Genomic DNA, 21,256 nt, shown 5'->3' with positions numbered 1-21,256 from the left:
ATCTGGTGAAGTGTACCAAATAAGCTTTAAAATTCTGGTAACTTTTTCTTATTACCAACATCCATGAATGCTTAAGAGCAGCGTAACCTTTATCTAGTTGGTAAGGTTTAGGAGAGCCTTCTGCTTTTCATCCAAAGTATGTGCCATCTAGCAGAGACTCTTTGAGCACGGCAGTTGGCCTATTTCATGGATAAGTGAGCTTATTAGTGTTATTTTGGTGGTTCCCAAAACAGAATACAGTATGTAGGTGTGAAAATAGCTTACTAAGAAGGTCTTGCTTAGTAATAACTATGAAGCTAAAAAATATTTTTGTTTTCAGACTTTTGGATAAGTATGTTTCTTTTCTACATGAGGACTTAAAGTGCTGCAAAAGGAAGAAAAGGTACAACATTATGCCAACATAAGTTATTTTGTCTAAAGAAGTTTAACAGTAGGAGCTGACTAAAATTTTAGAGGGCTTTGGGTTTTGCTTTAATACTTTTCTATCTGGTGTCACTGAGGATTGGAGATTGTAGCACAAAACATTACAGGGGTACCTAGCAGTCCCAGCACAACTCTTTTCCCTTCCAACTTTTCAAACTCATGTGCTAGCATTGTACTGGACTTCTGAAAGATGAAAAGGGGCTGGAGAGAGCATGAGGGAAGCACGGGCTGACATGATCCCTGCCGCTGCAACACTGGAACTGAGTGGAGGCTGTAGAGAATTGTGTACAGCTGATTGCAAGACTGGAGTAAGAGGTAATGTTGTGTGTCACCTTGTACTTGTAGATTAAGATGTTTTTGCCCTGTTGGTATATTTCTTAATACTGGGTAGGACAGATCTTTAAGATGAATCCAAGACAGTAGAATAAATGCTGACAGGACAGTGAATAATCACATTCTCCTCTAAGGCAAGGTGTGGTTCTTTGGTTTTGCTCTAACCAGTCATTCTGTATGTTTGCCTCTACTTGCAGATGTGTATATTTTGCCTATAGAGGAAATTCCAGAACAAGATACTCTGTTGCACGTGCTACTTCTGCGTATGCTTGAAATACATTTAGAGAGACATTTTTCATAGTGCTCAGTGCTTCACTGTTAGGCTCATGTGCAGTGTTCCTAAGCAATAGACGTGTAGAGAGGAATCACCAATTGATAGCAAAGGAAAAAAAGGAGGAAATCCTCTGTGGGTGTTTTTTCTTTTCTTTTTCTTTTCTTTTTCTCCTCAAACAACTGTAAAAGGAATTCCCGATTGTTGCACTTTGAGCTGTGGAGGTTTGTTAGGTTTCAAAAAGCCACTACTATAGCTTTTCCTTATGGCTTGTTTGAAAAGGTGTGGGCACACTGAGAACACCTATTTCTTAATATATTTGGCAACACCTTTTGGAAGAGTATAGTTATCCTCTTGTATTCTGAGGATGTGAAATGTTGGAGTGTTTTCTGAGTCAAAGCTTAACTAGTCATCTAATAAAGCAGTAGTTTCTCTTTTCTCTTTGCTTGGGGTTATTACTGAAGCCTGGTGTATGTTCAATTTATGATTTGTTAGCCTACTGTTGATTGTATGCTCTTCCCTATAATGCAGTTTATCACTGACAAGATAATATTTAGTGTTACAGTTGATCTTGCACTATTATGTTTAATATTTTTAGTGAAGCTTTCAAAATACTACATACATAGTGATGTAATTGCAGCTTTTAGGAGTAGTGACTTAGAAGAGGCAGTAGTCAATAAACTTTTGAATTCCCTATTAAACTCTTCATTGGGAAAATACTGTAGGATAATATTTTTTTTCTTTTTCTACTACCACTGCCTGTCATGTCTGGTTAATATGACACCAAGTACCCAAATAATGAAAGTAACATGAAATAAAATTTGTTTTATCTTAATTTTTAATGCTGTAGTTAATAGTAAGTTGTCAAAGAGAAGTTGAACTCTGTATATTTTATGTAGAGAGCATATTTGTGTGCATTTGCCTCTTTCTATGTATGTATCAAGTTTTATAGCCTGTAATCCTGCTCAAAAGTTAAATCATCTGCATTTGAGCATTAGTCAGAGATTGTAGATACAGGCAAATTTTAGGCCACTGAACCTTATACAATGAAAGAGATTGCCTGTGAGAGTAGCATGGCATTTCAGAGTTGTCCATTGTCTGTCATGACCTCTAAAGAGTGAAACAGTAGTTAACTGAGGATCTTTCTCTAGGTTGGGGGGTGAGGAGTGGGGGAAGCTTATACCATTGCTATGAAGAGTTGCATTCTTCTTGCTATGCCATGTGTTGGGCAAGTTTCCTGTTTGGAGTGCTCAGGAGGGAAGAGAGGAGAAACTGTACTGATTCTTCAAACAGAAAACTTGGACAATGCTGGAAAATATGAGTTATTGACAGTAGGATATCAGAAATCTTGTTGCTGGCAGTTGAAGAATTCTGTGGTGACACACTCCTTGACTTTTCTTTTGACAGACTTGCTGTTCTCCTCCATAATCTGTTTTTTGGCTTTTTTGGAAGGACAGCTTGCTTACGCAAAATGCTGGTCCTCATGCTGCTATCTTGGGAAAGCAGAACTACCACTGGTTGTTCTTATACATGCCCAAAAGTTATCCCTTGTGTTTTAATCACACTTATTTCTTTTGAAAGACTTAAGGCTTATATGCTAATATTCAGGAGGAGCAATTGTTCCCATTGCAGGTTCTTATGTAAGCCTCACTTTTATAGTTTCCAGATACTTCCTTTGCTTGAAAGGAGGGAGTTCTCACATGAAAAGCAAGTGTACAAATGCACTGTGAATTTTATACCAAAGCTACTTCAAAAGCTCAAGAGAGTCTAGAGATATATTCAAGCATATATTTAATATATATTTTGAATATACATATTCAATATATATTTTGAATATACATATTCAATATATATATTGAAGAGAGTCTATATAAATATATAGATATCAAGAGAGTCTAGAGATACATTCAAGTATATATTATATATATATGTATTTTTTCAAGTTCTTCAATAATGGAGTGGTTTTGGATGCATTAGTAATACCTCTCCTCCCTGCTATCCCATTTGAGAGAGGACTCTAGTGATTTAGAGGAACCATAGTAACGTTTGGGAATGTAAGCAAAAGCAATATAGGGTATAGATGTCAGAACCTAAAGAATGTTTTCTGCCAGAACTCTAAACTCGAGACAGCTCCTCTGGGAAAGAGTAGAGTAGATGCATTGTAGAGGATTAGGAAGGGAACTGAGATCAGATTTCCTTCTGAGAGTTCTCTGTGCTTCTTTCCTCTCTGATATATCTTTATTCATGAGAAGTACGCACACCATTGCTAGAAGCATACGTAATATTCTTTTTCAAAACTTAGATTGTTTGAGCATTTAATATTACTAACTCCTAAAAATGGTCATAACCAAAATTTTAGGGGTTTGATAAACTTTTTTCTTTTTCTTAATTTACTGGGTTTCAGGTATTTAATTTTTATTTTTCTTTGGCGGGGGCTGTTCTAATTTCATCCTGCCTGCTCAAGCTGAGTTTCTATAGTCCTACCAAGTATTTATGTGTGTATTTTCTAACCTCTACCTTCTGTGTGCTTTTTTTAAGCAAGAACTTATTAAGGAATTTTGTGTTAACCCATGCAGGTGTTCTGCCATGCCTGCTTCCTGCATGATGGAGCAGATTGGGTTTGTGCCTTGAAGATCAGTGGGTGCTTATGGGCCCGTTTGATTTTCAGAGCTATGTTCTATGAGTGAACTGATTTGTTATTAAGGCCTGAATGTGTTCAGTTCCTGCTGCCTTTTTTCAGGATTCTGCAAGATATGGTTTTCTATTAAATAAGTATTGTATAGATTATAGATGGAAGTTAAGTGTGAGCCCAAACCATTGGTAACCTGTATCTGAAAGTTAAATTAACAGTGGTGAGGAAGTGAAACACTGGAGGTCCCAATGGCTTGTTTTCTGGAAGTCATGAGTTACCACATTTTATGTGTTGCGGTCTCCCAGCTGCTGCACTTTGGGATCAAAATTGAGGATGTGTTAACCCACGGGGAGACTCTGGGTATATGGTTTGCTGCATTCAGTTTCAAGGGAGGGTACTTCTCCATGGCATCGATTTCTGAAATCACTGAAACTTTGTAGCCTGAATGGTGTTCATGAAACAGGAACCTGAGCAGTAGGTAGAGCCCTACAAACAATAATAAATGACCTAGTTCCTTGGCATACTTCTTGCAAGCAGCATGTCTCCTCTTGCCTGGCATCAGTGATTGTTGCCTATGTGTGTTTCATTGAGGTGCATCCAAAAAGAAAAATAGTCTGTAAGGATTTCAGGGTTTTTTGGGGTTTTGTTTTTATAGATTTGTGAAAAGTGGCGAGAAGAAAAGCAATTTAATCTCTGTTGTAAGATAATTGGCAGTAAAGCTTACATTTGTCTCCAAGTGGATTCGTGTGGCAATTGGGCATAAACATGGAGAGAACTTGTTCATTAGGAACTCTGCAAGGAAGTATTTTGAAAGGCAAGGAATAGGTGCCTGTTCCAATGGTCTTGAAAAGGAAAACAACAGCTGTGATAGTGTTTTTGCTGTTTGCCATAGCTGTCGTGATTATGAAGTGATGATATAATTAACTTTCTCAAAAGCTTCACAAAGGGAAAGCTTTTCAGTTATGTGTCTACATTTTAATCCCAAGAAGAGCTTTTCTGTCCTTAGTCACTGTCTATCACTTCTGTCTCTTATAGTTTACTGAAATTCTTTCATAAATCTTGCTGGAAACACTTAGACCCTAAATTCTTTGCCAGTCATAAAAATTATGAATTTTCATAAATGTGTGTATGAAAATACTATTTTATCTTTTTTCTTTTCCCTGTTGAGTCAGTTCACTCGGGATTTTGGACAGAATGACTGAAAGAAAAATTGGTTGCTTCACAAAGGTAATTAAGAGTCTGTGGTGCAGAGGGTGAACAATTAGGGGCTCTTTCCTACTAATGGTCCGTTAATTAGTGAAGGGAGCTCAGAGTTTCTGGCCCTCTCAGGAATTACCTTTGAATGACATTTCAAACTGCTTTGGTTAAGAATGTGTAATTGCAGCGGGGGGGGGAGAGGCTTTTTTGTTTTTCCTTAGTATTTTTTTCTGTCAACATAGGACAGCAGACTTTGCTAAACCAGTCCAAATATGTACATATAATTAGTGTTGTGTAGCTAGCAAACGTTAGTTTAAAATAAGCAAATACGTAGCTGTGATACCTGTTATGGTTTAAGCTGAGGATTTTAGTTGCAGTAGTAAGCTGTGTTGAGATCAGTAAGCTAGTTAACTGCAGAGACAGTGTGTCTGATACTTGCTACCAGTACAAGCACTGCACCATGTGAGTGTGTTCCTATTATTTTTAGGACCAGTCTTGAGTACTTGAATATTTCTGTGGGAGTCAGCCTGAAGCTGGTTAATAGTCCTTGTGGGAGGTAAACCAGCGTTGGGTATCTATGTATCATGTTCTTTTGTGCATTTCGAAGTATCTGTGGCATGTGTCCTGTCCTCTGCATTATTTACTCTTCTGCTGTCCAGAGTTATCCAGGATAAATTGACTGCATATGTGCAGGCCTTTAGCAGCTGTTTAGGGCACAAAGAAAATAGCTTTTGTAGAGTCTGAAATTAGCAACTCATTCTTCAAGCTGCATGCTGCTGTGGTCCCAAAGGTGAATTTTTCTCTTCAGTTCAGGCAGCATTGCTTTAATCAATGTTTTTTCTGTAGAGGATAGCCAATGGATTAATTGTAAATGTATTATTCCCCCCCCAGTTGAAATTCAGTTAGAAAGCAGCTGTGGATTCATCTTTCCAAAGAAGTAGTACTAGAAATATCTTATTCCTTCTCTTCTAATGTGTTATTTTAAGGTAGCAAATAATAAATACTAACTTAAAAATTGAGGCAAAGCAGTTGTTAGAGATAAGCTAATGGATTGCCAGTTACCTTTAGTATATATGATTGGTAATTTGCATGTATACAATGAAAGTTTGTAGAGTCTGCATCACGCCTTTTCCTGGGATGAAGAAAGGAAAGTCACTAAATTTAGAAGATGTTTTAAATGGATTTTTTCTACAGGTTGGAGTTCTTATTGTAAGGAAATAGGAAGCTGAGGCAACAAAACCCCACTATGTTTTAGAAAGTTTATAATTTTGAAATCCTAAGGTGTTCTTCCTCATTTTTATTCCTCAGAAAGAGGGAGGAGCAGCAGCAGAGGACTGAATCTCGAACGTTTTTAATGTATGGACAAACACTTCATATGCTACAGGTGGCTGTGTCACAATGTATGGACAAACACTTCATATGCTACAGGTGGCTGTGTCACAAAGTACTGTAGTCATTTTCAGATGCACAAAACAACCTCCTGCTGAAATATTTGGAGGTAATCTGAGGAAATATGGCATCCTAAACATGCTAAAGGAAGAAAAAAGTAATTTATAGCACAAGGAGGGTCTTGGTGATACTGGAAGTATTTTTGCTAATAGTTCTAGGTCTGAAGTTAATAAATGGGGGTGGTTGCATGTGTATTTGTGTGTGGGTTAGCTCTGGCTGAGATTGCAGGGTGTGGCTTGTAGAGATTAAGAAATTGTTGAGATTGTAGGCTGTTTAGCTATGTAATGCTAAAACTGTAAAATAAGAATTTAACTTGAACTGCTAATTGTTTGTACATTTGTTGGACAATTGTACGTTTGTCATTCTGTGCTGGGAGTGTGGCTCAGTTGTTTAGTTCTAATCATCCTTGCCTTCAGCATCAGATAAGGATGAGCCAAATCAAGTTGGCTGTGCTTCTGTGCTTTCAAACTGCTTTAGTTATTGGAAAGTACAAATAGGCAATTGAAACAATGTTACCAAAGACAGCTTTGTCCACTTATATTCCCTTATGTTGTTTTTAGAGTGGCAGTTAAACCAGTATGTTTTGCTTCCCTTTGGGTGGGCTTGGTGAGAAGAATGACCCTAGCTTTGTTTTTCACTTAAGTATTTTGTTGGTGAGAAGAATGACCCTAGCTTTGTTTTTCACTTAAGTATTTTGTTTGTCCAGTTATCACTCTTACTGCCTTTTTCTTTTTTAACCCAATGCCTCAGCTGCATATTTAAAAGCAGCATGGGTCTTGCACCTCTGGAATTACAGGGTTGTGGTATTTCATCTATAAATGCTGATAAAGATGTGAAATGCAGATTTCTCCCAGTACTGCAATTTCATTGTGCCACCTGCTTGCTATTTTATCTGAACTGATTCTTGGGTATTTCTGTCATGGAGGGCTTCAATAATCCATACCTATTTTTAACACAAGTTCTAGCCTCAAAGATTGAAATGGAACAGGCTTGTCCCACCTTGCTTGATACCGCAAAGAGAGAGAGATAGATAACTTGATATTTTAGAGCAGAAGATTGAAAATATATTCAGTATTGCAAACAGATTATATGGTTAACAAAAAAAAATAAGCGGCTAAAAGTCAGTAGGTGTTGAAGTTGAGCATTTAGGTATGGAAAATTAATTTATGTGCTTATATGTTCAATCCTTCAAATTGTGAAAAGACTACATCTACTTTCAGTTTCTTACCCTAAGGTTATGCTTTGAAGGAGAGATTCTAAATTCTGTGGCCATTTCTTCCACAAGAATACCTTAAAAATTTTGGCTTTGTTTTAATATCCATTTCCATTCCTAGTCCAAGAATGAACAAAACATACATATGAATATATGTATAATATAAAAAAAGTCTTGAGTCTCGTTTCTTGTCCGGAGGTGGCCCTGTTTGTAAAGACTAGAATAAAGGGCCCAGGAAACCCTGTGAAAGAACATACTGAGTAGCAGGTAGTATATTGCATTCTGTAATGATCCATGTGGCTCTCAAAATGCAGTTCCTAATAAGCTTTCTATTTAGTCTCAGCTATTTATAAGAAATTTCTCTAAATTTCTTATTTATTGATACACGTCAAAATAATTTCCGAAATACTTATAGAGAAAAAATGGCTTTGATTTATCTTAAAACTCGGAGACTATTGAGAAATTATTTACGTTTCAAGGTTACATATATGATCTGTGACATGAGGAATGGAGTTACAAGTATAACACCTACAAGATTTAAACTTTCTATGTGTTTTTGGTATTGGGTTTTATGTGTAATAGCAGTGGCCAAAATAAAGAACAGGCCTTGCTCCTTGACTTAGTGGTAAGGGGCAGCAAACTGTTCTACTGTGCTAGTCTTACCAAAGTCTTGACAAGACCAAGCTATGCTTTTTTTTTTTGTATTGCTGGGTCACAGCTTTAACAAGTTCAAAAACTTCAGGGTGCTGGTTTTCATATACAGCAACAGCTGCTTAACTCGTGCTAATAAGTTTTGAGATTATTTTATGTGCTTGATTACTTCTTGAAATTGAATCCTGGCAGTGTGGCCAGATAATCAGAGCAGTTGGTAGATACGTAAAAGAAAAGAGTGATCAGATCATGTAGTTGTGTTGGTTTGGGGTTTTGGTTTGTTTTTTGGTTTTTAACTTCATGTAAAGCTGCACAAAGTACACCTTTTTTTCAGGGGAATTCTAGCTGCTTGTGTAAGAGAGGAAGCTTGGTAAATAAAATATCTAAAGATTCAGAGTTTCCAGTGGTTTCCTGGGGCGGGAGCTGAATTTGTGGCTTTAAAACTCTCAAACAAGCTTTCAGGTAGGTTCATGTTTCTGAGGGTGCAGAGCACTCTAAGCATAATTCATGAAGTAATACAGTTGTTCAGATACCTGTTTACAGCCTGACTAGGGATTGCTTTTTTCCTTCAGACCAAGAGAAATAACTAAAAATGTTCAAGTGAAAATAAATGAAAGGTCATATCTCTGTGGCTTTTGTTTCAGCCACACCTCGTGATTTTTTGACTGGCTTAAACATTTTTATAAAAGACAGTGAGCCATATGTTTGTGCCCAGACCTAAGCCTAAAGTTGTGTTTGAGTGCGTGGTTCTGCTACTAATAGCTTTATGGAAAAAATGCAGTGTATTGAACTGCATGTTGCGATGAGGTTTAATTTTCATCTATGCAGTGGACTTTATGAATGAACATCTTGTGTCTTGTAAAAATAGTTCACAAATTGCTGAGAGGTTAGTTTACCGTTTTTTCTGGGAACCTGTAGTGCTGTGGTAACAGGCCATTGGGATCCTGCTGTGGCTATGAATCGTTACCAGTCATACACGACAATCCTGCAACTCCTTTGCTTGTGTATTAAGTTGTAGGAACTGTTAGCTGTGAGGTTTTTTCGTCCCCTGATTTGGAGTGTCAAATCAATTTAATTTGGCATTTCAGAGACAGCCTTTGAATGGTTTTGTTTCCAACACTTTCATTGGCAAAAAGCTCTTCAATATTAATGATAAATGTACCTACAGCAAGTATTCCTGTCAGACACTTAAAATGGGATGATGAGACATGTGGAGGGGAAAAAATCGTGTCACCTGTTTTAATATGGTGATCTCTCTACCTAGCTCTGTGCAGTTATAGCACTGTTTGGCTAAATCATTATAAAATTGAAATGTTTGTCAGTGCTAAAGTAGTAAGTTTACTTTTCTGCTACATATATTATCTATAATACAGCTTAGCTAGATTTTAGTTCTTCTCATGAAGGTTAGTAACTGAATCCTTAAATCTATTTTCAGAAGCTTCCTTTGTGTGTTCTTAACTTCTCTGATTAAATTTAAGTTATGTCTCTTACAGAAAAATAGGAAAAGGACATTTTTGGTACCAATTTAGAAAATTGCTCTGAAAACTTAAATATACCTCAGAAGTGATCATTAGTTGGTCTGTTAAACTAATAGTTTTATCTCAATCTTATAATGAGCCCCTTGTAATAACCCCTTAATCAACAGGGATTGCAGCAGTTAATCTGAATTATGAAAATGTTCAGGCACAGTCTGGAATCAGGTGGTGACAATTAAGAGTTGAACTGCTCTCACTGAGAGAGTCAGTAATGTTCTTTTTATTTTTCCCTACCATTCTCTATTTACTGTTATCTCTCTTTGCTCTGAACTTCATGGTTCATTATAGGGCTTCTGGGAGCACCGCCAGCGAGATGCTCCTGATTGATGGTTCTGAAGCCAAACTTCAGGGGCTCTTACAGTATCTGTCAGCTTTGGCATTGCTGTCTCTAGGGATTGCTTTCAATTTGTATCATCCTACAGCAGGCTGTAAACCCGTCTGCTTCCTGTTGTCCAGGAGTTTAATGCAGACCTCAGAGCAGCAGCAGATCAGCAGCATGCATAAAGAAAAAGGTACTCGGGACTGAAAGCTGCAGAGTCCTGTGGGGCTAGGACTTAAGGTAGTAACTTCAACGTGTCAATTTGGATTAGATGCAGGCTAGGGTTGGTTGCCAAACATAAAATGATTTTGTGGTAGAGGAGAATGATGGTTTAGTTTTGTGCCTTTAGGATTTCCTAGCAGGACAAAAAGGTAAATGGAAAGTTCAGCTGGTGAAAATGAAGGCTGTTCTTTTTGACTGCCTTGCAGGTGTAGTGCTAATTAAAAATCATAATGTTCCAAGAACAGATTTTCTCTATTCTTCAGATAAATTGCTTTGGAAGTGAGGACTTCTGTTTTGTTATGTGAATTAAAAAAAATAAAGACGTGAAGAACTGAAATGCAGCAGGCCTGCTTTTTTTGCTTTTTGTGTAATTTTAAGGTAGTGAACAGTTAATCTGTTAAACTCTTCTGCAAGAAAGTGGAGTGGTGTGCAAAGTATGATAAAATTGGAAAATAAATACCACTAAACCTATAGACCATTTAGCAATTAAAGAATTAACAGTACTAACTGGTAGGAGTAAAATGTTGATAAAAGGTTCACCTAAATCTCCTGAATAACCAGTGGACTTTAATTGGATGTGTGGAGTGGCAATTGAATGGCAGCACTGCTAGCAGATTATGAGATTGGGTGCACTTTTAATTTCTCTTTGGAAAAGGAATAAAATTCCTCTTTGGAAAAGGAATAAGAAGCCTGGCAGATGTCTGCCATTGGGGCTGAATGCAGTGGAGTTTGTCCAGGCAGTTTGTTTCATGTAAGGCTGCTTGTGTAGCCTTGTGCTACATGTCAGAGGAGGATAATGTTCAGGCACTGTCCATTTCAGGCAATGCTTTGAGGTCTTTCATCTGAAAAAATGAGAATAAATGTCAGCTAATTTGTAGCTACTCCTTGGAAGCAACTAGTGCTGGCTCCTGGCAGAAATGGCTAAGTCATATGCTAACTTCAGGTGAGGATCAAAACTGGATCAGTTACTTACCAGTAGAATAATGAGCAGTGTTGCCTTCAGAAACTTCCAGGAACCTGAGCTGATAAATTCTTGTTTTATTTGACAGTGTTTCTGAGGACCAGAGGAGTAAAAATGTGTGTACCACCACTCCTCTTCCCTCCCCACATACGAGCTCAATTTTATCTTTGTGAATGCAGTGTTCAATTCCTGACTTTTTCACCTCAGGAGGGCATGCTGTACATGTACAAAGTTTTCTGCGTTACTTGTTTTAGTCTATACTTGTCATTTTTCTGTAGTGTTACCATGAGTGTAAGTAGATTGTAAACATGCTCATATAACTTGTGCAATTTCATGCTCAAGTATTCAGCATTTTAATATTCTACTATATATTTTTTATTTTTTCTTTCATAACTACTTACTTTAACCTTCTGATTTTCGTAGTTTTAGCATTTATAAAGTACGCACATAAAAACATAGCTAAACTTACCCAATATAAAGGCAGCGACCTGGATTGTTTCCAGGTGTACTTACATAACTCATTTTCCTTTTGAATTATTTTTGCTAGATGCTTTCTTCAGTGAGTTTGTAGTCTTGTGAGGTCAGTTGGATTTTTTTTCTTTCCCCAGTTACAAATATTAACAGTTACCCTTTGTCCTTCTGATGTAGGCCAGTGGAATGCAAAGTTTGCATTTAACAGTAAAAAAATCTGAAGACTTTTCCTTTTAGCCAGTACGTTTTTCAAGAACATGTGTTCAATACCTGTGTTATAAAATGTGTAGCTGACATTCAAAAATTATTTCCTCAAAAAGAAGTCTTGCTTTCTGCCCTTGGGTATCAAGCACAGGACTCATCAAAGGTCAGAAAACATTCTCAAAACAGTTTAGCTTCGTAGCAATTCAAATCAGAATTTGTAATCCTTCACGTTAAATATTAATACTAGTAATATCATAAGCCCTCTTGCATCTCAAGGGACAGCAAAATTACTGGGTCAGAAAGATGTGTTTTCTTCCTTGCAGGTATTATACCTTTATAAAAGCTTCAGCTGAAGTGAGTCTCACATATCTATTGACATTTCTTCAAGGAATGCTCCCCCCTCGAGTTTATGTACTTATACCGAAGACTTTAGCACCCACAATTTTTAGTCAGTGCAAAATGTTTAAGAAAGTGATTATGAATATATTTTGACAAAATAGAAATTTTTATGTTTCTAATGGAAAAGGTATTTCGATTAGCTTGGGTTTTGTGCAACTTTTGGTAAAAGATGTTCTTGGTTTCAGTATTTTCCCACTACTGTTTAACATAAAGGGGCAATAGGATATACAGCTTAATTTAACTTTCAGTGTATGAAGATGTTTGGGTCTTTGTTTCAGTACTTGCAGCTTGCACCACATTTTTCCGCAATAAGAGTTAAGAAAGCAATCAAATTTTATTCATGCTATAAAAAAGTATTAGCCTTAGTTTACTTTTTTTTTGCACATAGAACAGCCTAGTAGAGGGTTTTATTGGTTAGTAAACCAATGTGTTTTGATTTGGCAGTTAAATAATTGCATTGCAAGTTAAGGTGTATCGTAGCAATCTACAAATGCAACTACAGTTCCTGATCGATTTATCTGCTGAATAATATGGCTTGTTTCCTGATTGCAAATAATATGCTTATCTATTTTATGTTTAATCTATGTATCTTTTCCTATTAGATAAGATTTGTGTGGCTACTGTAGAATTGTATTAGGAAAAGCCACGTGGGTTTAAGAAACGTATCTTGCCCATTTGGTTTGTGTAGACAAGTCAAACTGCTGAGCTCTTGTCAAAATAGGACCTGCTGCAGAAATTTTTTCTGAGTATGAATGCTGATGTAGAGCTGTGAAAAGCGGCTAAAAAGTTCCTGCTTTTTAGGGGCTTGTGTGGGTTTTCTGTGTCAACAAGCGTTGTCCAAGATTATAAGCAGGGTAAATAACTCTGTGGTCTTCAAGGGTATGATCAGAGGTTTTTGAGACCTTGCACGGCAGCTGAAGCCCTGGGACTCATGTGAGTTTGCAAAGTTGTCTGTGGTAGGATCAGATGAGGGCCAGTGAAGTTAATGTTGTGTTATAGTGCCATTTATTGCCTAAGGCAATATTCCAGCTGTTACTGTTAATCATAACTACAGGCTCAATTGTACAGAAGTTTTATTTATCCTAACGCTTGCAACAAAACAGGTGCGTACAAACTAACTATGCTGGCTCATTCACATGCTTAACTGACCCTTATTACAAATGAAACTACTGCTATCAGCACCTCCCTGTAGCAACACTATGGAAGTTGTCATCCCATGCGCCTCCCAAGGGATGATGAGGTATCTGTGCTGACTGCCATCAGGTGTCACTCATCTGGGAATATCTAACTGATGTGGAACAGAACCTGAGCTTCTCTTTGCAAAGACTGAAGGTAGAGTCCTCCCTTCTTGCTGCTCACCAGTCAGCAACACCAGCATCTTCAAAGGAGCTTCCCCAGTACTGGTTTCCGGTGATGGGCTCATTGGATGGCTTACTCAATTGGATATTTTTTGGCAGACCCTGTTAAGCAGTTTTGACTATGGACTTCACAGCTCAATTGTTAGTTTTGTTCCTCTGTAGTCATCTTACAGCCACGGTTCAGACATTTGTGTTTCACAGTTCAAGTGCCACATGAAGGCTGTTCACACTCCACCACGGATCTTAGACTTGCATGCAAGATCAGTATCTAGTCCAATTATCATGTGAGAAGCACTGGTATGTATTTTGTATTACAACAGCTGGTGTGTTCTCAGCCTGTCATGTAAGATGGAATATATATGCTACCTAGCAGCCTCTGTATGCAAAAGATGAGAGGATCAGTATCTTCACTGGAAAGTGGTTAGTGATCCATAAACTGAAAATAATTGCTGCAAATCTGAGCTGTGTGTCATTTACAGTGATGTTTTAAGAGCTGTTGACACTGTCTTGCTGCAGAAGTCTCCCACAGTTTTTGAAGCTGATCTTAACAAAAGCAGGCATCTAGTTTATCTGCTTTATTTTTTCTTTTTAGGCCAATATTTTATATACACTTACAACAATGTTAGAAAAGTGACGTTTTGCATTGAATTAGTCTTTTGTTAATTATAAACAGTGTCAAAGACAAGTGTGTCCTGGAAGCTTGCTGCTTGTAGTCATGGTTTTAGTATAGGTCTGGGGCTTTAGTATAGGGCTTGGGCTTTTCCATAAGAACAGAGACCCTTGTATCACTAGACCCTTTTATCCAGCTGCTCTGTGTGGCATTCTTTGGATGCTCTTTATGCTTCCAGTTAAGTTTTTTCTTGGTGTTTTTTGTCATCACTGCCTTTTTAACCATAAGCAGATTTTCTTTGCACCTGCCAGGTGTAGACTAAGTCTCCAGGAACATCAATAGTGTGTAGAGCATTGATAGTGTGAATGTCACATGCCACCACATCTCAGTGCAAGAACTAATCCTTCAGGTATGATTGTGAATCTCGGTCTCTGCCTAGCTCTTTGACCTGTGTGTTTCTTTCAGTTTGTTACTGAAAACCTTCCTTTTCCTTTCCTGCCATCTCTGTTAGCTGAGGAACCATAGGCTCATTTAAAATATGGTGTTGGAAGGCATTTCGGTAGAGTGTCTGATCTAAGCCCTAGCCCTGCATAGAGAAGAACCAACTGACTTTCTGACCATGTTGTTCAGGATGGAAACACTCATGTCCAAAATCTGTATTGTCCTGCTCAAAAACTTGCATTCCTATCTGTCTCATAGCATAAATAAGTTGTAACTTGCTGATATCTCTCTCGCTGGGACAGAACAGCACCTCTACCCTCTTATTCCCTGCTGCATTTTGAGATAAAAGAGCTGGGCCCAATGCTGTGAGTTTGAGAGAGCTCTTCCATAAAACTGCATATTGCTGTGATAGTTGCATTAAGAGATGCATGTGCTGCTTTTAATTAAATGATCTGGCTGATGTGGTGTTTCAGTTTTTATAGTCTGATATGCAGGGACTGAAGCAGTGTGAAATAAAAATATAGAAGGAAATAAAATACTGTAGCCAGTTGAATTAGACGTACTGAAACTGTTTTCTGAAAGAGCAATAATGGCAAACTTCATGGAAAACTTTTTTAGCTGACAAGCCTTGCAAGTGTCAGAAGGATTTACTTGTCTCTGGGTGAAACCTCTCTGCCTACACACTTCTGGGCTGTGTGAGATTGTTGGGTGGCTAAAATAAGGTTTCATTCCTTTCTTCAGAGTGAATTTATAAGTTATTCTTAAAGGTACAAAATCTGTAAATTTCTGCCAAGATAATAGAGAATTAAATGAAGAGATAGCTAATTTTGCTTTAAATGTGAAAGTATATCTATAAATAGTATTTGTGTATTTGTAGTCATTCATTCCTAGTCATCTGAAATGCATTGACTGAATTACAGTTCTTTTACTGTTCTTCTCCAGTTTTTGAACCACAGTGTTTAAAATCATAAATACATTACTATTTTATTGCTTGAACTTTACATGCCTTACTGATTTGCTTTCTCTTTTTAGGTGTCTTGGCTTTTTAATCCAACCAGAAGTGAAATAACAAGTCTAGATAGTGGAAATATAGATGACATTTTAAGTGAGTACTTTGAACTTTTTATATTCTCTATAGTCATCTATGTGAAACTTACAATGTTAGTAAATGAATATGCATACCCTAGATTTGAATTTATGAATTGCAAATGGCATAGAAGTATTAAGTTAGTACATTGTCATTGCAATGCGAATTTGAAGTGTCTAAGTAGAATACCTGGCATCTTGTTTGCAGATGGGAATACTTGATTACATAACCAAAAGCTGTCAGTAGCTCGTTTTACAAGTTCCCTCAAAAATAGCAACAACTGAAACCCATGGTGATGGGCCTTAAAGTATCTTGCTTGTTCAGCTCTGCTTTTCTCAAGTTAAGCATAATCATGATACTGCTCAAAAGAGATACTAGAGTGCAACTTCTGACTTTCAGTGCCTTAATTTTAAATTCAAAATTACCTTTTGTCTCATGTAACTATTAGTTCTTTCATGTTTTAGCACCTTAATATATTAACAGTTTTAATGTCCATTATGTTGATAAAGTCAATAAAATACATGACTGAAGGCCTCTTTCATCACCTTGCCATTTGATATAGGCTGTATTTCAGATAAGATTTACCCTACAGTTTTCTAGCAACCAGACTAAGCTGTGTGCTAAATAATCTAGAAATATTTGCTTTTATAGTTTTGTGCATATTTTTATAATCTCAGATAAAGGCACTGAGAAGTTTGCCTCACAATATGACGTTGGATTTTTTCTTTTTCTTTCCTCTCAGACAATGCAGATGTTGCTTTAGTTAATTTTTATGCTGATTGGTAAGTTGTGCAAGTTTTTTTTTCCTATGTTTAAACATCTGTTTTTTGAGAACTGTCATGTTTGGCTCTAGTTTTCTAATTGAAAATACAGTGGCATGTTGCTTTCATGCTAGTTCTTTCCCGGGTTTAAGTCCTGATTACTTTGCCTTCTGTTCTACCATCTTCGGTTTTGTTCAGGGCTCCTATCAGAGGAAAAAGGCTTCTAGAGTAGTATGGAATAACATGCTATGCAACTGATTTTTTTTTTCCTTTTGTTTTTGTTTTTCCTCTGAGCAAGATATAGTTCATTAACTTTTTGTTCCCTAACTTGAAAGACTTGAAATTACGTTAAAAATTGGTACCTTCTCTAATCTGGAAGACTTTCCAAGTGGAGAACAATAGAAGTTATAATGGAGTGATGAATTCTGTGAACTGGAAGGGGAAAGAATTTGTGGCCAGATTGGTTAAACACTGTAAAAGACATACTTGGAGAGAAATATTTACTTGAAATTATTGTTTTTAAGCTTGCATATAATATTGCTCGAACTCATTTAAGCACCATACCCTTTTTTATTATGTAAGAAATAATTTTTAGATGTTCTTTTCTGCTTCACCATTAATATTTTTAAAAGAATCTTTAACAAGAAAGAAATCAGGAAAGTATCCTGAAAAAAATAAGATTTAACATGTGAATTAGCATAGAAAATGAGGTTAGAAAATAAATAATTTTGTCCTCCTTGATTCAAGTAATCTTGACTGTAAATAGCTTTATAACGTAAAGTAATATATAAACCAAAGTACTATACTATAAATATTCCTCTCCCTGCTGTTTTGCTCTGTGAGCATAAAATGTTGGCCTTCAGCATCCAAGGTCATGTAGGTGGTTAGACTTCTGATTTCTTTCGCCTCTTTCACATGCCACTATACATCTAAGACTGTAGGTTTGTGTGGCCTAGAAATAGCAAGCACCCAGAGCTTTACATGATAATTCATCTGGTAGCAGGCTAATTTTAATTGTTTGTTGTTTTTTTCTTTTAAGTGATTTTGAAAAATTCATACCCAGTCTTTCTGTAGAGAATGACATTCTCAGTAAAGATGTTTTTAATGCCTTCATTTAAACTTTGCATAAAGGTAGACATTACATCAGTCTAAATCAGTTTAATAACCTTTGTATATATCTGTCATTTTATAGACAAATTTTATGTTCAGTTAATTTGCTTCTGTTCATTTTCTGCCACAGATTAAATTGTTTCTAGGCACATTTAGACCAAGAGTTGTTCTTTAGAGAGAGTGCATTGATTTACCAAGGTATTCATTTGAAATGTCTTTGTTTATAATGATGGTACAACTGAATAACTGGTTAAGTAAGAAACTAGGTCAGATTTCTTATTTGTTCTGTACAGAATTATGCTATAAAGGCTGCCTTTTAGAATAAGGAAGTGAAACTTTTAAGGTGCTTATTTTCAGTTAGTGATCTGTAGATACCTGGTGGATCAGGGACTACTTCAAAAAGTTTTATTAGAGATAACCAAAGAAAGCAAGCCCATTGAGAGTAAATTTAATGCACTGAAATCTAGGGCCTATGTTGCCATTGTAAGATCATTTTTGGATATTCCAGTAGATAAACTGGGGGAGGCAAAAACTCCATGTTCTGATATTTTTGTGATAAAAGGAAGGTACTAATATTTTAAAAATTGATATAGCCAAGTAACAAGGGTCCTGGTTTAGAACATTATTAGCACAGCTCTTTCTGCAAGTCTCCATTGTTATTCATATCCTCTGTAGAATAGGTTTGTTTTGAATTTAAAGAGTAGCATATGCTTGCAAGTTGATTCGTATTATTATAGGCCATAGTTTTAAAAAATTACAGCCTTAGTTAAGATCATTACATGCAGGCATTCAGCAATAACCTCTCAATATAGTGCCCTGCCAACCAATGATGTAGCATCACCTTTGAATGAAAACAGATCAGTTCACTGTTGTAGACACTGCTGTAAGGGTGGAGAAGAACGATGGATAAGGAAGCCATGTGTAACGTACACGTGCCGCATAAATGTGTAGCATACAGTTGTGCTGCCGAGAATCAGGTGTCTTTCAGAAAATGGCCTTAAGCCCTGTTTGTACTTTGAAATCAAAACCTGCCTTTTCACTTGAATGCTTGCTGTTGTAGACATAACAGCATCCCCAGGCTACCACTGTAAAGTTTAAGCAGGGCTTCAGTCCAGGCTTTCTTGCAAGTCTACTCTATGAGGTCTCATTCCGGTAAGTTCTACAGGTGCTATTATCCATCTTCTATTTGTTTTGTGTTTAGAAGAATGGAAAATAAAATGTGGATGTATTAATAATGGGCCTTTGCATCTTTACAATCCTACAGCCTTTTCCATGGGCAGAAAGAAAGGATTTGCTTCAAAACCTGGCATGAGTGGAAGATGGAACCTATGTGATTCTATTTGTTCATAGTGTTGTAATGGGAGTCTGTTCAAATTCTACCAATCTTGAGCCATAATATAAGAAGCAATACTTCTAGCATCTATTATTGACCCTTAGAAAATTATTTCTGTGATATTTCGTGAAGGCAATGGTGAATATTTGAATCTCAACAATCCAAGTAACTTTTTTTACTTTATTTTTAAAATTACTTCCCAGGGATAGTTCAGGTAGAAAAAATGAAGAACAGTCTTTCTGAATAGAATATTATTTCCTGAAGGCTTATAATTGATTAATGGTGTTTTTTTGCACAGATAATACAGAGGGGCACATCTTGAGCTATATATTCTTTTAGAATGTTTGGGTTTTTTTTTTCCCCACATGAATTATTCAAGTTACTTTTGAACCGTTTTTTATCCAGCCAGTTAGTTGGATTATTACAAGTAGGTGTACTTTTCCAATAGCTTTTCTTTCTTTCTTTTTTCTTTTTCTGTCAAAGATGAAAATATTCCTTAAGTCATCAGTTAAAATAGTTCAAATTATTATTTTGAAGTTACAGTTTTGTGTCTATCCACAGGTGCCGCTTCAGCCAAATGCTGCATCCTATTTTTGAGGAAGCTTCTAACGTAATTAAAGAAGAATATCCAGATAAGAATCAAGTGGTCTTTGCTAGAGTAGACTGTGATCAGCATTGTAAGTAAATCCCGATTTAGGTATTTGTGTGCTATCCTCCCATTATTTAGACCAGAGTTGTTTGTATACATCAGTGAACCTCTTTCCAGTTTTTTCAGGGCAATCTCTGGTGTGGCTTTCTCATTGAATCCATAAACATACATTTTTATCAGTTCAGGGGAAGAAAGGCCTGGGATTATAAATTGAATTGGCTTGTTGAGGTGTCAAGAAGCATTAGTGCAACAAATGGTGCAGGTCCTCACAACCAAGAAGGGGAAGGGGTAATCTTCCATGGTCAGCATCAAGAATATGTTCTGCTCAGGCCTTCCTTCCAGTTAGGATTCATAGTAAGTTGCCTTTAACACACAGCCGGGAGGGGATCAGAGATTTTCTGCTGTGCTATTTGTACATATGCCAATAAATGGTTGCCTGTTTGAGTTTTCCTTGTACGCAGAGATATGTGAAAATGATATGCCAGAATTTACTTATTTAATGCTGGTGTTAATCCCTAAGATTGCTTTTTAACCCCGTAATAAGTAAAATGTAAGAAGCATCTGCTGCACATTGAAAGACAAATGGATAGCACTAAGATTTTTATTATGTTGCTTTTTATAGTATAGGAGCTGTATTGTTTTATGCTTTTGGAAAAACAGCATTTGCAGACATAATTTCTTTACAGTGGCTTGTGATTCCCAAAGAGTATTAACAGACAGAAATTCAATTCTCATCAATACTGATTATAATATTTGGGCTTCACAAAATGTTAATTTGTAAGAAGATTCACAGCTGGAAATTTGAGGAATCACTGTGCAGGGTTATTAGTCTGTATTTGCAGCATATCCCTGATACTTACCATTGACCTAATAGTTGTGCTTTAGTGCTCTGTTACAAAAAAGCTTTTTCCACTGGCACCATTTTGGGCTCTATTTTGTATGCATGCACGCAGTTACCCAACAGTAAGGGCACCTGTCTTTCGATCTTCAAAGAGATCTCAAACATAAAAACCAAACAAATGAACAAAACCCAACACAAAATGAAAAAACCCTGCAACTTTTAAGGGAGCAAGCGCTTAAACTCAGTATCATAAATAGAATAAACTGATTCTTCAAGACTGTTGGGAGTGGCCAAGGAGATTCCATTTTATCCCCTCCTAAAGATCCACAAGACCAGTTAGTGACCACAGGAAATTTAAATGCCTCTGGGATTAAATCTTTGAATCACTGGGATATAGGACCCCCTTTATAGCCTCAGCTGGAAAAGCAGCTGGGCAGTATCCCCCTAGGGTATGTGAGCAGCTTTGAAGCATTCAGCTGCCTTCCTACATTGAAGTCATAGAGATGTGTTGGGGAAATGACTGGGTTTTCTGGTGGTTGGTTTGAATACCTGAAATACCTTCCCAGATCTCAAGTACTTAACTACATTTCAGCTTCTTTCTTTTTCACACCTGATGTTCTTTTCTGCCTCCAATCATCAGTCTGTATGGTGTGTGCTGGGCAGATGTTAACCAAAAACGTAGCATTAAATATTCAAATTTGTTATCGCTAAAACTCTGTTTTCAGGTAAGGCAATGAAATCCTTTGGAGGGGTATATTGAAAGCAAAGCCTGAGATACAGTCTTTG

General features: G+C 36.8%; 1 protein-coding gene across 2 annotated transcripts in view; it reads left to right on the top strand.

The window, feature by feature from the left end:
* ERP44 (endoplasmic reticulum protein 44) overlaps positions 1–21,256 on the top strand; it is a 48,333-nt gene that overhangs the window by 2,294 nt on the left and 24,783 nt on the right. For both annotated transcript variants that reach the window (XM_061448975.1, XM_061448976.1), the window contains exons 2-4: positions 15,722–15,794; positions 16,519–16,558; positions 19,542–19,657. In XM_061448975.1, coding sequence (XP_061304959.1) covers positions 15,722–15,794; positions 16,519–16,558; positions 19,542–19,657 — 229 coding nt within the window. The remainder of the gene's footprint in view (positions 1–15,721; positions 15,795–16,518; positions 16,559–19,541; positions 19,658–21,256) is intronic.

Source organism: Pezoporus flaviventris, unplaced genomic scaffold (genome assembly GCF_033815535.1).
Source record: "Pezoporus flaviventris isolate CSIRO_AGI_PZ_B2104156 unplaced genomic scaffold, CSIRO_AGI_Pfla_v1 ptg000007l, whole genome shotgun sequence".
NCBI classification, from domain to species: domain Eukaryota; kingdom Metazoa; phylum Chordata; class Aves; order Psittaciformes; family Psittacidae; genus Pezoporus; species Pezoporus flaviventris.
The sequence above is the reverse complement of the archived record's forward strand: the minus strand, read 5'-3'. Positions and strand labels throughout refer to the sequence as shown.